The sequence below is a fragment of the Drosophila obscura genome, unplaced genomic scaffold, assembly GCF_018151105.1.
Source record: "Drosophila obscura isolate BZ-5 IFL unplaced genomic scaffold, ASM1815110v1 contig_46, whole genome shotgun sequence".
Taxonomy (NCBI): Eukaryota; Metazoa; Arthropoda; class Insecta; order Diptera; family Drosophilidae; genus Drosophila; species Drosophila obscura.
The window spans coordinates 1074383-1089345 of NW_024542835.1; the positions used below are offsets into that span (position 1 = coordinate 1074383).

The following is a 14963-nucleotide window of genomic DNA, read 5'->3' on the forward strand; positions in this document are numbered from 1 at the left end:
GACCACCAGCTTATTCACCACGCACGAGAGACATGCGCTAGAAAGAGGTAGCACTCTTTGACTGTTGTTGTATACTGCTAAAATACCGTCCTCAAAAGAGAGCAGCTCTCGCGATGGGACTACCTTTTATAGTTGTACCATGGTCTGGTGTAAAAGAGCCAGAAACGATGAGCGAGACACTATCGATTTTACTGTATTCACAGAGATGAGTAAAGCTAATTCTCGTAGAGATGAGTAATTGGCCAAAAAGATAACTTCCAAGCCAAGAACCTAAGTTGATATGTTCTATACACAATTAAATTCGATGTGTTTTAACGACGCGAGATTAAGAGTCTAATTTAGCTTCTCTTACAAATTTCGCTTAAAACAAATCGTGCGTAGAGTTGTAATAATTAAATATTGTAAATTTAAGTCTTAGGGGCAGATTGCAGATTCATGATTAATCATTAGTCGATTTAGGAATCTCGTATCCTGAGCGTTCCATCCATCCATCCATAACGGATGCACACGGCCCAGCTGCTGCCGGAAAATACCATCGTGTACGGGCAGCAAGCACTGCAGCGCGAGGCGATCGAGAAGCAGGGCTCTCAGACGCTGCAAATCGACTTCCTCCGCAAGGTCCTACCCAACTACCACCACCTGCGGAAGCCCAATTGGACCCTGGCGAACGCTGTACGTGCGCTATGGATACGATCCGCGCAAGGATTTCAACAGCCGCCACTACCAGACCTTTGACTTTCGCCTGCGCTTTGGCACTGGCGTCTCCGAGTTTGTCTAGTTTGGAGTTTGGAGCAGAGGAGCCAAAGTGTGATCTGGTCCAGAACATTGACTATCCCTACTTCGACGAGCACAAATTGCCTCGCTCCAGACAGTGCATGCTTCGCTACTGCGACGTCCGCATCCAAAAGATCCAGGATATGCTGGAGAAGATTCCGACTCCCCTGACTGGCGCCATTTGCAACGAACGCACCGGATGGCTGCCACCCAGCTTCGATGCTCAGGTGAGACAAATTGTCTGTGCCACAATAAGCGATCTGTTGCGCAGCCATTACCGCAAGGAACATCTAATGGCTGAGGTTGAGGCGGTGCCGCAGGCCGATGAGGACGACGATGGCGAGGACGAGGACACGCAAGAAGAGGACATGGAGCTTGACGACTCCCAGACAATGAACAACTCCGAGACCTACATGGACAAGGACATCGAACAGTTATTTGATAATATCACAAGCTGATCCGATAATAAGCAATTAAGTGTACAGGAGAAGGGGAACTGAAACTATGTCACGGGACACATAAGTGAAACGAAAATGAAAGTATATCCATACTGCTGATCGGTGGATACTTTAAAGTTTAAACACAAGGGGGTGAGGTGATGACGAACAGGAAAGTTCTCCAAGACGGCAGTGCTTTTTGACGATGAATATAGAAAGGTGTTCCAAACGAATCGGAAGTATTCTTCTATTTAATTGTATGCTTTTCTTTTTTTTTTTTGCAATTCTTGCTGCTTTTCTATCTCCTGGTGGCTGGTCTTTCAATGGATTTCGATTGCCTTATCACTATGTTTCCCCTTTCTTCATCATGATGTCCGGATCTGAGCTGTACGACGTTAAAGGAATGTCGTCGCCTAGCTCCAGAGACCGAGCGGTAAACAGGCAACCGGACATTCTGATCAAGCATAGGCGCTGCCTTTATTGAGGATATTTTGGATACAGATAGGTTTCTATGATTAGAGCTGAAGCTGAAAATAGTCGAGTTCGAGGACTATTTTTATAAATGCTGGCGCTAGATGGATAGCAAATGCTTAGGGCTTGCATCTGTCGAGGAAACGTGGATAGAGGCAAACCTCGCGAATGTGGTAGCGGTTGAGCAGCCAGCAGAGGAAGCGCTCCAGTCCCAGACCATAGCCGCCATGAGGCAGCGTTCCGTAGATGCGTTGATCGGTGTACCAGTAATAGGGCTTGGGGTCGATGCCCTCGCGCTGATAGCCCTTGAGCAGCTCCTCGCTGTCGAAGATCCTCATGGACCCGCCGACGATTTCGCCAACATTGGGAAGCAGCACGTCTACGCTTTCGGTAAGAGTTTTATCCTCCGGGCAGCGCGACATGTAGAACGATTTGATCTCGGCCGGAAAGCGACACAGCATTATGGGTTCGTTGATGGCATCGGTCATCTTGCGCTCGGGGGCCTCTGGAATGTCCTCGCCAAACTCGTAGAAAGTGCCATCATCCTTGGTCACGTTGTTCTCCTTCAGCCATTTGATGGCATCGGAATAGTTCATGCGGCGGAAGGGCTTCGTCGGCGGCTTAAAGTCGGGGTTCAGCTCCTTTACAAGATGGCCCCATGGGGACTTCAGCACACGATCGACCACGTCGCAAACGAGGTCCTCCAGCCGATCCAAAAGGTCGTCAAAAGTGAGGAAGGGACACTCTGCCTCGATGTGTGTGTACTCGGCCAGATGACGGCGCGTGCGGCTCTGCTCCGCCCGATAGCTCTGTGCAATGGTGAAGACATCACCCAGTGCCGGGAGACAGGTCTCCAGATACAGTTGCGAGCTCTGCGTGAGATAGGCCTCCTCACTGAAGTATTGAAGCTTGAACAGCGTGGAGCCGCCCTCCACCTGGGTCTGCACCAATGTGGGAGGCGTCACCTCATTGTAGCCACGTGCGAAATAGTGCGCCCGGAAGGCCTGCATCACCACAGACCGCATCTTAAGCACCTTGGAGGTGTTCTCGCCACGGATCATGATGTGCCGGTTGTCCAGCTGCACATCCGGCTGCGCCTCCTCGTTCAGTATAGCGTCGGCGCCACCCGGTGGCGCTAGTCCAATCAACTCCCAGTAGTCAACATTGAGCTCATGGCCCCCAGGTGCGGACTTGCCCTCCGGGACCAGCTTCAGGGTGCCAAACAGCACCACAGTGCTCTCGGTGCTCAGGGTGAGAGCGTCGTACGTCTGGCAGAGCTGGTCGTTGAGCACGCACTGCAGGAACCCAGTGCCATCCCTCAGCGTGATGAAGATCAGAGCCTTGCCCTGGCGGCGCAGGCGATGCACCCAGCCATAGACCTTAACTCGAGAGCCACGGTTGTCGGTTCCCTCCATGATGCGGATTTTGCGGGCCACGGGCCAGCTGGGGTCCTCCGAGATCTTAACCTTGCGCGCCTCCTCAAGGTTCTGCTGGCGCTTCTCGGCATCCCCAGCCTCACGCTGCTGCTTTTCGGCGTTCTTGTGTCCCTCACGCACGAACAGCTTCTGGATCTTTTTCAGCTGGGACTTGGCAGCAGGCTCAAAAGCCTCCGCGGCGTTCGGGTCCTTGCTGTCCACGTAGATGGTCGGGAACGGCTCCTTGCCGGCATGGCGCATCGCCTGCAAGATGCTCTTATAAGGCTTGGCCTCGCTGCCATCTCCAGACTCGTCGCTGCCACTCTTCTCAGAGGTGAAGAGGGCGCCTGCACAGGAAGGAACACACACAGAGGCACACACCGGACGTATAAGTATGAATATTGATGCACATTGCAGTCCGATACTGACAACGTGGACTGGCACGTGTCGTTATTTGGCAAACAACAAATGTACTTACTTATGGTTAAATCAGCCAAGTCCGCGGGCATCCTATTCTGTTCGACAATGATGATTAATGAAGTGTTTTTCTCGAGAAAATCTTATTAAAATGTGCACAAAATTTCATCAGATTGCTCCACCGGATAATCGATAGTCACGTATGTACCACTCGATAACAGAGTTCGATGCTTTCGTATTTTTGAGCAGGAAAACCAAAACAAAACAAAAAAATGTCTTCTGAAAACAGGTGAGAAGCAGCTATTACAGACTGGAGATATTCCATTTTAAACCCCACAACCCATTCCAGCATTAAGGTAATGCCCAAGGCTGTGGTCTGCGAGGAGAGCAACCTGCGCGGTGACATCACCTTCTCCGCTGGCTGCGTTGTCCACCCCAGTGCCACTGTCGTAGCTGAGGCGGGTCCCATTATCATTGGGGAGAACTGCATTCTGGAGGAGTACACCACCATCGCTCACCGGCTGCAGGCCGGGGCCAGCTGGGATGCCAACAACATTCTCAGTGTTGGAACACACAACGTTTTCGAGGTCGGCTGCACGGTGGAGGCGGACCGCATCGGGGACAAGAACGTGTTCGAGAGCAAATGCTATGTGGGCCCGGGCGTCATCGTGCCAAGCGGCTGCGTGGTCGGAGCCGGCATACGGATGCACACGGCCCAGCTGCTGCCGGAAAATACCATCGTGTACGGGCAGCAAGCACTGCAGCGCGAGGCGATCGAGAAGCAAGGCTCTCAGACGCTGCAAATCGACTTCCTCCGCAAGGTCCTACCCAACTACCACCACCTGCGGAAGCCCAATTACGACCCAAAGAAAGCGCGCAGCGTCGTCTAGGAACCACTCATGTATTCTCTTGCACTCCTCTGGCATTCGCAGCATTAAATTTATCCATTTCCCTCCCAAAGGTGTCTATAGTGTGGTCGCACAGTGCTTCCAGGTCCTCAAGTCCGCGCTTGAGCAGGTCGACGGCTCGGTCCCGGCGCGACTGTATGCGGAAGTGCAGCTTCTGCTCGGTGGGATGGGGGATGGTGTAGCCGCAGAAGTCTACCTCTGGGTACCTGGCGATGATCGTCTTCAGAGCGTTGCCCAGTGTGTGGCCCTCGTTAAGGAACACAAAGGTGCGGGATCCCTCGCCGTTCTTCTCGTCGCCTGCAAGCTGGGATATTCGGATCAGTGGGCATTATGTTCTGCTATGGTTTGTTTTGGCACCAACCTCTGCTAGGGCTCCCATTTTGTACAGGATCGTTTTTGTTTACAAAAAAAAAAAACAACGTGCACGGCACATGCGACAGACAATGCCGCGCATAACAGCACTCAATTTTGCGCTCAATAGCCCGCTGTTAATATATATCGAATGCAAACAGGCTGACGTGACCGTTTCACGGTATTTTAAATACTTTATGGTATTTTATTTGAACACCTTCCTGGTATATAATCGTATTTTTAGACTTGGTCACTTTATTTGTGATGTTCCACACGGTTCCCGTATGATACATTTGATTTGTATGGGAAAAATTTCAGCAACATGGGGAAATGAAGTAGCAGCATTGTTGTGCAACTTTGGCACGGAATGAGCAACAATCTGCATGCCTTGGGAAAATGGATATTATGGACTTGAGATATTGTTTGTAATTTCAGGCTCCAATTAATGCCAAAACTAGTCAGTCTCTTTTTTAAAGACATCAACGAAATTTTGTAGCTCACGGGTACCAATAATAGGTATCAGAACCGGGATAAATGTGTATATAAAACACAAATATATTCATTAAGAGGTTAAAAACATGTCAATCTATGATAAAATCATTATTATTAATGTTTCAATGGAGCTTGGAACAAAACATTTAACATCAATTAAAAGAAATAAGGTATACAAAGGTACATACGCATAAAAGAAACTTGGTTGACCAGCAACACTGACGTCACATTTAGTCAACATTTACGTTTTATGCTTTGGCCGCTTTTGTTTGTACCCTATTATCTAAACAATCCAATGAAAAATAGTTCTGAACACTAGCCAATCCTAAACAAAATTTATTGAGAAATTGCATAATATTATATGTTAAGGGCTGAAAGGGCCAACTAGCTAAGAATATTAAACGGAATATCAAAATCGAGGAATATCAACGTCGAATGTTTTGAAAAAACAATCGATACTATCGTGATATATCGGGCTGAAATAATTATTAAAAAACCATTGAAACCTTTTAGGAACTTGTCCAACTTGTAAAAATTAGATGCCACCTGTCGATTCGTTTACAAATGTGTCTTCGTATTTTATAGCAACCGATCCAAACATATCAAAAGCGCAACAACTGTAGCTCGATACTATCATGATAGTCGCAAAACCATCGATAGTAGCGGCTAGCAGCAAAACATCGATACTATCGATAGTGCCCTCGATGGTTTGACACCTCTACTGCCGGCGATTTGAGCGTCTTTTAATTTATATTATAGATATTGTTCTAAGCCCTACCTAAAGCAAGACGACTAACTATAACTCCAGCTCTAATAAGTTCTCGTCGCGGATTTTGGGACATACGACGCAGCTGTTAATTCGTTTATTTGTGCTTGTTAATGTGTTTGTTTGAAGGCGAAAAAGTCTTAAGCAGCAGAAAAGGCGGCAAAAGAGAAGCAAAGAACTAAACCAAACCAAACCGCTATGTGCAAGGCGAGGCTGCAGCAAAAAAAACTGCAACGGCAAACATAATTGTTTTCGCAATACGCTGAGCGTGTAGTGGCGCAGTTCAAAAAAAAAAAAAAACCGACAGACGCACACTACGGCGGCCCGGAGGCGTCCATATACCTTTGCGTTTTCGCGCCCATAAATAAACGGGAATAAACTGCAATACAGGTTTGTGTGAAACAGCAACAAATACAGTGAAATATAGTTAATAAATACACCTATTGAACTCCAAAGTGTCACTTTGATTTTGGCCATGACAGCCACGCCTCCCTTTGGCCGCAATCCAAATTATGCAAATTCATGCATTACACACACACACACACACACACAAACAACATAACAGACATACAGGCAGCTGCCGCTGCTGCTTGCTGCGTCGAAGCCAGCGAAGGCGGAAGCGAACGCCGAGACAGCTTTGGCGTTCTGTTTTATTGTGTCGTCGTGTACAATTTGATACATTCGGCTAATAAATAATTACAAATGGTTTAAATGTCTTGTTTCGTTGCTAGGTTGCTAGCCGAGCAGCTCCCTTCCTCCTTGCTCCAAGCGTCATTGACTCTCCCTCACAAAGCACCCCTCACCCCACACATCTGTTGTTTGTCAACGAAGCCTGTCTTTCGGTGGTGGTGACTAATGCAAAAGCATGTTCCGTTATCTCATGTGTTCCCCTGCTGCGTCCCCTCGTCACTTACACACTTGTAATGGTCTCGTCTCGCTCTGGCGTTCGTTTCATTCAACTCCATGCGTTCCCCCTAATTTTCGCCAGGCTGCAAAAAGTTGTTGCAATTTGGTCTAGGCTGTGTTCCGCTTCCATTTTGTTTCCCCCATTATGCTGTGCGCCCTTTTTCTGTTGTTTTTACATCGCTGCAGTGAACACATACATATATGTATGTATGTATGCCATGCCTACCGGCGTTACATACATATGTATGTATGTGTGTACATTGGTGTATGTATTATGCTGTGAGAGCGAGGCAGCTGCTCCCATCTTGCTTACCGCTACTCTCCTCGCTCTATTTGCAACAAAGGAATTGCATTTAAGCGGCACGATCGTCTCAAAAAAAGCAAAAACTGGCACTGTAATATTTCTGGGAATATGCAAAGGTTCTGATGTTGCTTGCAAATACATACATATGTATGTACATGTAAACCCTTTAAATTTTTACATATGTATGTATGTATGTTTACTCTGACAATAAACAATTTCCGGAATAGTTTTATAGGTGTTTGGATCAAGAGGGGGGAATTTTGACTTGACTGATATATGTATATAAATATTTTCATATATGTACATACATATGTAAGCGACATATATAGCGCCAAGTAACTTATGATTCATCAATTGTAATAAAAGTGATGCCAAACTCAAACCAAACCAAACTACATTCGAGTATTTTAATGGTTGGTGAAAACTATACATTTGTACATACATATGTATGTATGTACATATGTATAAATGGCCATGGCAGAAGGCGAATGCCAAGGAAGATGCGGACACGCAGGCAGACACCACACCACAGCGTGCGAGGCCAACATCCTGTGCAGTAGCAGCGGCAACAGCAGCACGAAAGAGCATAAAAAGCAGACAAAACCAGAGCCGGAGACGGAGAATGAGAGTGAGAATAGGCAGGCGGAGAATGAGAGGCAGAAACCTGTCATCTGGCGGCTGCATTCGATACGGGCGGAGGAGGAGGCAGCGCAGCAGGATGGAGCTGAGAGCATTTTTAGAATTCCCAAAAACAACAAAAAATTAAATGAGTAAACGAACAATGCTGCCCAGACAGACACACCTCCCACCCTCTCTCTGTCTGTATGTCTGCCTGTGTGCGTGATCGCGTCCCGTCCCAGACGCAGCCGTACTTTATACATACAGATGATGTATACATACATATGTGTGTGCATTCTTCTGTTGTTTCCTTTTCGCTCTTGTTTCCTTGCTGCTTCTGCTCTCGCTGCACACTTTTCTGGCTTTCGGGCTGCTCTGTGAGCTGCACAATTGGAATGAGAGTTGTCAAAACAGGAAGGGACTGGACTGCTTTTGGGCCGAGGCTTCTAATACCCTGCACAACTGTTAGAGTGATATGTGACATGCATATGTACGATCCGATCAAGCTAGCAGGAATGTATCAGCTGGACAGGGATATATTGTTATAAATATAAATTCTATTTGGATTTTTTCATTTCTTTTGTCAGAAAACGTATTGTACCCTCTGCAAGGGTATGGAAACTTTCGAAGAGATTTTCCATTGAAATTAAAACATTTTTTGTTTGCTTGAAGAGATTTGCATAATACGCTGTGGAACAACCGTAAAATGTGTCCAATGCCGTCTGTTGCCCTCGTCCGTATTGCTCCTGTTGGTGGTGGTTGTTGTGAGAAAGCCACGGAGGACGGGCCCCATCCCTTGTCGATGGCGACAGCGGCGGCAATGTCCTGAGCCAGTCCTTGTACCCTGTGTGTGTGTGTGTGTGTGTGTGTGTGTGTGTGTGTAGTTTCATTTCGTTTTCGTTTCACTTTTTTTGCTCTGTTGCTTCCTACTTTTATTGTTGAACTTTTACAGCTGCCGCTCTTTCGCCTTGCATTCGCAGCTCCTGCTTCATGCTAGGAAGGGTGGTTGCTGGGGTCGTCCGACGTCTGCCTCACTGCATTGCTGAAAGCTGAATTTCCACCATACTGGTGGCATATCGTGTGCGTCTGACTTTGATCCTTTTTTTGGTCTGTCTGGTCGGGTTCTGAGTCTGCCACCCCCAGACCCAGGCCCAGGCCCAGACCCAGGAGCGTTAGGGAAAGTGTCTTGCAAATAAATAAATAGTCATGTCAGCCGTATTATTAATGCCCCAGCGGAAGAGAGGTATCGCAGCGGAGTGTAGGGTTGTGGAGGTGGAGCGGGGACCGTTGCTAATCCACCCTCTTAAGGGGTGCGTCTTACCCCGAAATATACCAATGCCATTGCACATGTACAGCTACGCATATTGCTTTTTGTCTCTTGATTTTGGGGTCAACAAACTTTTGGGCCAGACCCAGCCCACACCCACAGCCACATCTCCCCCAGCATCAGTGCTGCCGCTGGCTGCGTGCGAGTGTGCGAAAACCCCACAACGTGCTGCGGACTGGGCACGGCACGTTCTACGCATTTTTGTGCATTGACCCCAGGCAGACGAAGGCAACCCTCCTCCACAACGTACACATACACATACACACGACACTCACACACAGAACACACATGTTGATATGAATATGCGTTTGTATACTACAATGGCAACCCTAGCTGATTTGATTTCCACTAGAGCTGGCTGGAGGGTGTTTTGGATGTGGATTGGATTGCCTGGCTTTGAATGGGTCTGTACACCTTTATCGGAAATATTATGAATTTATGTGTATTCTTTTTTACGTTTTATGTAGATACAGATGTATTAAAATATGAATTTACATTGCTACGGGGGGTGGAGGGGGGGCGGGCAGCCGAGGAATCTTCGATTGCAACTTTATGACGTCATAAACTCAAGCAGCGACTTTAATTGCACTCCTCTCTGGGGGAGTTGGAGCTGGGCTTTTCTTTTAGTGTTATTTTACCTTTGGGGGTTTTGCCACATAAAATGGTTTCATTGCAGCCCCCTCCTCCTGATGTCTGGGTGTGGTTTTTGTTTGTGTAAGAGATTGATGGTTTTTAGTTGGATGATTCGGTAGGACAACCGTTTCCATTTCCAGTTCCTGTTCAGTGTTCCTTCTATCTTCTACCTTTTGTTTCCTCTTCTTGTCCACATAATTTGCTGAACATCATTATTAAAGGTCATTTACTTTTGTTAACCGTCAGGGGTAGTTTTCCCTAGTTTGAGATTCGGTCGGGTCTCGGTCTCGGTCTCTGTCCCGTCCCGTCCCGTCCCGCCCGTCAATGAGTATGCGAAAATTTAACGCATGCAAATGGAAACGGAAAATTGTCCCAAGAAAAGTGTCTTGTAAATGAATCTTTATGGGCCCAGTAAAGAGGGTTGTAAGCATGGCTGGAGAGGGAAGGGCGGGGCACGGTTCGTGAGTTCGTGGGAATTTTGTACGAACTTTTTGTTTTGAATAGTTTCCCTGCTAGGCAGGAAGGGTGTTTGGGTTTCTTTCGGTTGTGCCTGAACAGGTTGGGCTGTGTTATTAAAATAGATACCATTATCATCATAATGATCGGCAGGGATCGCAGCGCAGGGTCTGTGTCGTGTCTGTGGCGGGGGGCATTCTATCAGAGCTGCGAAATCTTTCAACAGAGATTCGTCTCCTTCAAGCCCCAGTCGCTCTGTGCTTTTACTCTGCTTATTCTTGGAACCGAGACCCCAGCATGTGTCTTCTGTTTGTTTGCTTTGCTTGTGTCTTTTCCCCTTTTGATGTACACATGTTTTGGATTCCTTCGTGTCTCCTCCTTTGTGGCTCACGCGCCGTCTCGCTCTGACCACCATGTCTGGGTAGCCTTGAATCTGAGTTCTCATATTGTTTCTCTGGCTGATGCTGCTCTTGTCCATACCCTTGCTGGAGAGGGTATGATAATTTGATTAGCCGAGATAAAGTCTATAATATTTAAACCGTAAAAAAAATATTTAGTACTAAATGATTTTATACAATTAGAGATAATTAATAACATAAACGATTTTTTTAATGTATATTGTATTGAGAATTTCCATGGGCACGACGGATCCGCAAGGGTATCCACAGAACGACCCCTCGCGCCACTCCGTTGTGTTCTTGCTTGCTTGCACTTGGTGACGCTCTCCCGCTTCTTTCTTCTTTTGAGCTGCGGAGCTCGAAAAGTTCACACGCTGCCTGCGTCTTTGCATTTTCATTTTCTTTGACTTTGTTTGGCTTTGGTTCTGTGTTCTCAGGGGCCAGACGACGGAGCCGACACCAAGACAGCTGTTAAAGCAAATGAATCTAGCAATAACGGCGACACGCGCAAGAAGAAACAGAGCAAGAGCCAGCAACAGCATCAGCATCATCATGTACCCAAGACACATTCAATAGACGGGGTAAGGCAGTCCGGATGGTGCAAAAAACACTTACAGTAATCAGTAATGACAGTACATGATCCAGTACAGGAGTGGGTCTGCTCTGCCTCACCTTTATTTGATGTGCCTTGAGCGGACCGACTTGAGTCCGCATTGAAACATTGATATGGAAATATTCAGAGTATTGTAGTGCGGTGAAGCTCAAAATATAGTATTTGTACATACATACATATGTACATATGTATATTTAGCTTTTGCTGATAAAACAAAGCAAATGCCGTTGTTGAGTGTTGGTGGGGGGTGGGCTGATGTCCAGGGAGAAGCTACCAGCCAGCGCGTATGTATATACATACATACATATGTACATATATTCCTATCAATTCTTTGGTTTTGTTTCTGCTGGCTTGGTGTTCCTGTTGTTCCTGTTGTTGCTTCCGCTTGTTGTTGCTTCGAAATAGAAATGATTTCACAATTTACTTGGAGCTTCGACTCTTTCTTCCCTCTAACATTCCCTCCCCCTTGTCTAACAAACGTCCACCCGGGGGACGAACAAAAAACAGCAACAAGAGAAAAAACAAAGAAAAAAAACACAGAAACACGTTTTTCAGACTCGGCTTTTGCTGATTTCTTATTAGATATTTCTCCTCTCCTCCTCTTTCTCTCTGTTCCTCCGCTTGTCTGCCTGGCCAAAGTCACTTATTATTTATTCTTTCGTGGCTTTGGGCTGTGGTGATTCAGCTCCAAACGAGAAGTGAGTCCCCCCCTGCCCCTTTCCCGCTCCTCCCAGAAGCTAGGCAACGCATTCTGCATTTCGTGTGTTGGTGTTGTTTCTGTGCTGTAAAGTGTCAGTATTAAATAATAATATTGTTACAGCAGAGAAACGTACGCAAATGTACCGTTGGCTAGATACAGCGCCTCGTAGAGTAGACAAAGAAAGAGCTTCAAGTACTGACCAAACGAGGCAGCCTCTCCTCTACACAGGGGATTGTCGGGGACAGACAGGGTTCCCATATCCATTCGCAACTAACATCTAACACCATTCTGACTAACTCCAGTCTCAGTGTGTCCAGTGTCCGTGCTGCACCAAAAAACGACCGCTGCCTCGTTTGGAAAGTACTGAAAGAGCAAACTTGAGTGAGCGAGCAGGAGAGTGATTGATGGCCCACAGCAGCAGCAACAACAACAACAACAACAACAGCAGCAGCAGCTATCAGAGAAAATACGACAGAGCTTAAAACTATGTTGAAGCTGGTTCTGGTTCTTCTTCTTGTTCTTTAATGAAGGTCAATGTTCGTGGACGCCAACGCCGCCGCTATCGTGGCTTGCTGCTTGCTGCTCGCTGCTCCGCTGCTCGATGATTGGCAGTTGTTCGGATCTGATTGTTGGGGGGCTGTGCTGTTGTTGTTTGAGTTCTCGGCTCTTGTGTTGGCGGGTCGCGCTCTCGAGGGTCGGGTGGGTTCATTTACTCGTGAGTGCAGACAACTCCGAAGAAACCGACCATACCCGTAGAACTGGTTAATGATGTTGGAAGTTAGTGCCTGGCCTGGCATCCCCTCACCTCACCGCCCCACCCCATTTACCAAACAGACAATCCCCATAATTATGGAATCATATAATTGTTTCCATTTCGGCTTCATAGATCAAACGCCCCACTTTTGGGAATGGGCCTCTCCCTAATCTGGTGGCAACCTTTAACCTTTGGAGAGCCAATTTTAAACAGGGGAATTTCGCTCCGAAGTTCTTTGGGGAAAGTAAGGTGGGAATAACCCAATCAAGGCTCGGCTCTCAGGGAAGCAAGTGGATGCAGGCCCAGTCGAAAGAACTTCCAGATCTGATTAGGAAAATAATAAGAATGGGGTGCGAATTGAGAATGTGAAGAGGAAGAGTTATGCAAAACAATTTTAAAAGTAACGCCATAGAATGCTCTTTCGGCTCTCAATTTTACACCATGCTGCTGAAACCATCTTAAAAAATAATTTAAATATTTAACCATAGATGTATGTATGTTTATGTATGAATGTAGCAAGGCTTGATGCTCAAAAAATGTGTACATATGTACATACCTAACATGATATACAGAGGGGATTGTACAGAAAATCACGTTCTGGATCGACCCAAAGTGCCATTTCCGTTGAATAAAACAAATTTAATAATTTGCCGCATCTAATATTAAAATTGTGTGAGAGAAGGAGCCCGCGTTGCCCCGCTTCGTTGGCTTAAAGAGTGCCACAGAATACAGACAATTATGAACGTTGACCTTCTGCCAAAATGCTCGTACCACAAAAATTTCCACAGTCACAAAAAAGACCCCGTCGCAAAGGTGAAAGAACGCCACAAGAGGAAGGCAAGGCAACAAAGACATTAGAAGTGGTTGTGGGGAAGTGGCTGTGGGGAACTGGGGAATGGAACGCAGACCTAATGACAGCTGCTTCGTTGGTTGGCGAAATGTGGGCAGGGGGCAACAGAACTCTGAGGCAGAGCGGGGAGAAAGAAAAGTTTTCAGAAGCAAATAAGCAAAGAACGAGAGATAACAATAAAGCAGGCAAAACAAAGCGAATTTGGCCAAGACGACCAAAAAGGCATCACAAAGAGACTCTGTAGTCACGGGGTTCAAGTGTACATGCATACATATGTACATATGTATATATATATATATATATATATATGTATTAACGTAGTACAACCTGGCGCTGAATTTGTTTTTTTTTTTTTTTTTGAAAGTTGAAATGCCTCCAGTCCAGCCTCTGCTGCTGCCTCTGCTTCTACCACAGCCTCTGCCTAGGTAGAGCCAACAAACGAGTTTGAAACAAAAGAACAGACGCTTAGCTAACCCCCCTTCCTCCACTCTCCCGCCCCCTCACGCCCAGTCCGCGCGTGTGAAGATCGCGCAACTGTGGGCGAAGGTGAATTGGCAAGAGGAACGAAATGGTAAATGGAACAACTGTGGCATTGAACCATGGAGGAATCGAACATGAGCATCGAGCATCTCAGGTACGAGAACCCTCACCGGCAAGGACTTCCCTGGGAAAATGTCCCAAAAAGTGACAGTTAAAGCCTGCAATAAATAAGAGCGTTCATCAATTACATGAGACTCGCCTACACACCACACACGAGAGCACCCCCTCCCCAACACAAGGCAGTGACAAAGTTCTTCAAACTACCCGTCTCTCCCCCCACTTTCTGGGGGCTCCATTCTCTCCTGTGCTGCATAAATAACATTGTTGTTTTCTAAGAGAAAAAGAGAGGGATACTCAAGGAGAGAATAATACGAGTACTTAAGAGCTTTTTATTTTCGCATCGACAATAAATCTATCAGGCAAGGGCAAGGGGCCCCGTTAGGCCCATTTCCATGTTTATCCTTCGTACTAGAAACCCAATACCTGCCGCTGTCATGAGGGCGGAAGATAACCAAATGAAGACAAGCATGAATCACGCTGTCAGCATGGGTCCAGCCGCATCCCGCAAATACCCTGCTCAGGATCGATCTATGCGATCTGTACATTTACTCTTCGATCAGATTTAGATTTTTATAGAATCTAAAATATATAACTTTTTTTAAATTTTATTGTTCTAATTCTCTGGAGTGACCCATCCCAACTGTCCACCCACTGCTCATACCCTCTGCCAGAGCATCAGTAGGACGAGAGCATTAATCATATATATCGCACGTGCGTACGTACATACATATGTATGTATGTTCGGTTCTGTCTGGGGAGAAGGAGAAGTAGTA

General features: G+C 46.6%; 4 protein-coding genes across 4 annotated transcripts in view; 2 read left to right on the forward strand and 2 right to left on the reverse strand.

Annotated features, from left to right (window-relative positions):
* Positions 1 to 1663: 1663 nt before the first annotated feature.
* On the reverse strand, positions 1664 to 3722 carry LOC111074610 (asparagine--tRNA ligase, cytoplasmic). Its single transcript, XM_022367462.2, has 2 exons — positions 3576 to 3722; positions 1664 to 3444 (listed from the first exon to the last, which is right to left on the reverse strand). The coding sequence occupies exons 1-2, from the start codon at positions 3604 to 3606 to the stop codon at positions 1802 to 1804; spliced, it is 1674 nt and encodes a 557-aa protein (XP_022223154.1). The 5' UTR covers positions 3607 to 3722; the 3' UTR covers positions 1664 to 1801.
* LOC111074612 (dynactin subunit 6) lies at positions 3612 to 4474 on the forward strand. Its single transcript, XM_022367465.2, has 2 exons — positions 3612 to 3803; positions 3864 to 4474. Exons 1-2 carry the CDS (start codon positions 3787 to 3789, stop codon positions 4402 to 4404), a joined length of 558 nt encoding a protein of 185 aa, XP_022223157.1. The 5' UTR covers positions 3612 to 3786; the 3' UTR covers positions 4405 to 4474.
* Positions 4404 to 4895, reverse strand: LOC111074613 (probable DNA-directed RNA polymerases I and III subunit RPAC2). Its single transcript, XM_022367466.2, has 2 exons — positions 4784 to 4895; positions 4404 to 4726 (listed from the first exon to the last, which is right to left on the reverse strand). Exons 1-2 carry the CDS (start codon positions 4799 to 4801, stop codon positions 4412 to 4414), a joined length of 333 nt encoding a protein of 110 aa, XP_022223158.1. The 5' UTR covers positions 4802 to 4895; the 3' UTR covers positions 4404 to 4411.
* A 1077-nt stretch (positions 4896 to 5972) lies between these two features.
* LOC111074608 (brain tumor protein) overlaps positions 5973 to 14963 on the forward strand; it is a 31948-nt gene continuing 22957 nt past the window's right edge. The window contains exon 1 of the mRNA XM_022367457.2: positions 5973 to 6421. The gene's annotated coding sequence lies outside the window, so the exon portion shown is untranslated. The remainder of the gene's footprint in view (positions 6422 to 14963) is intronic.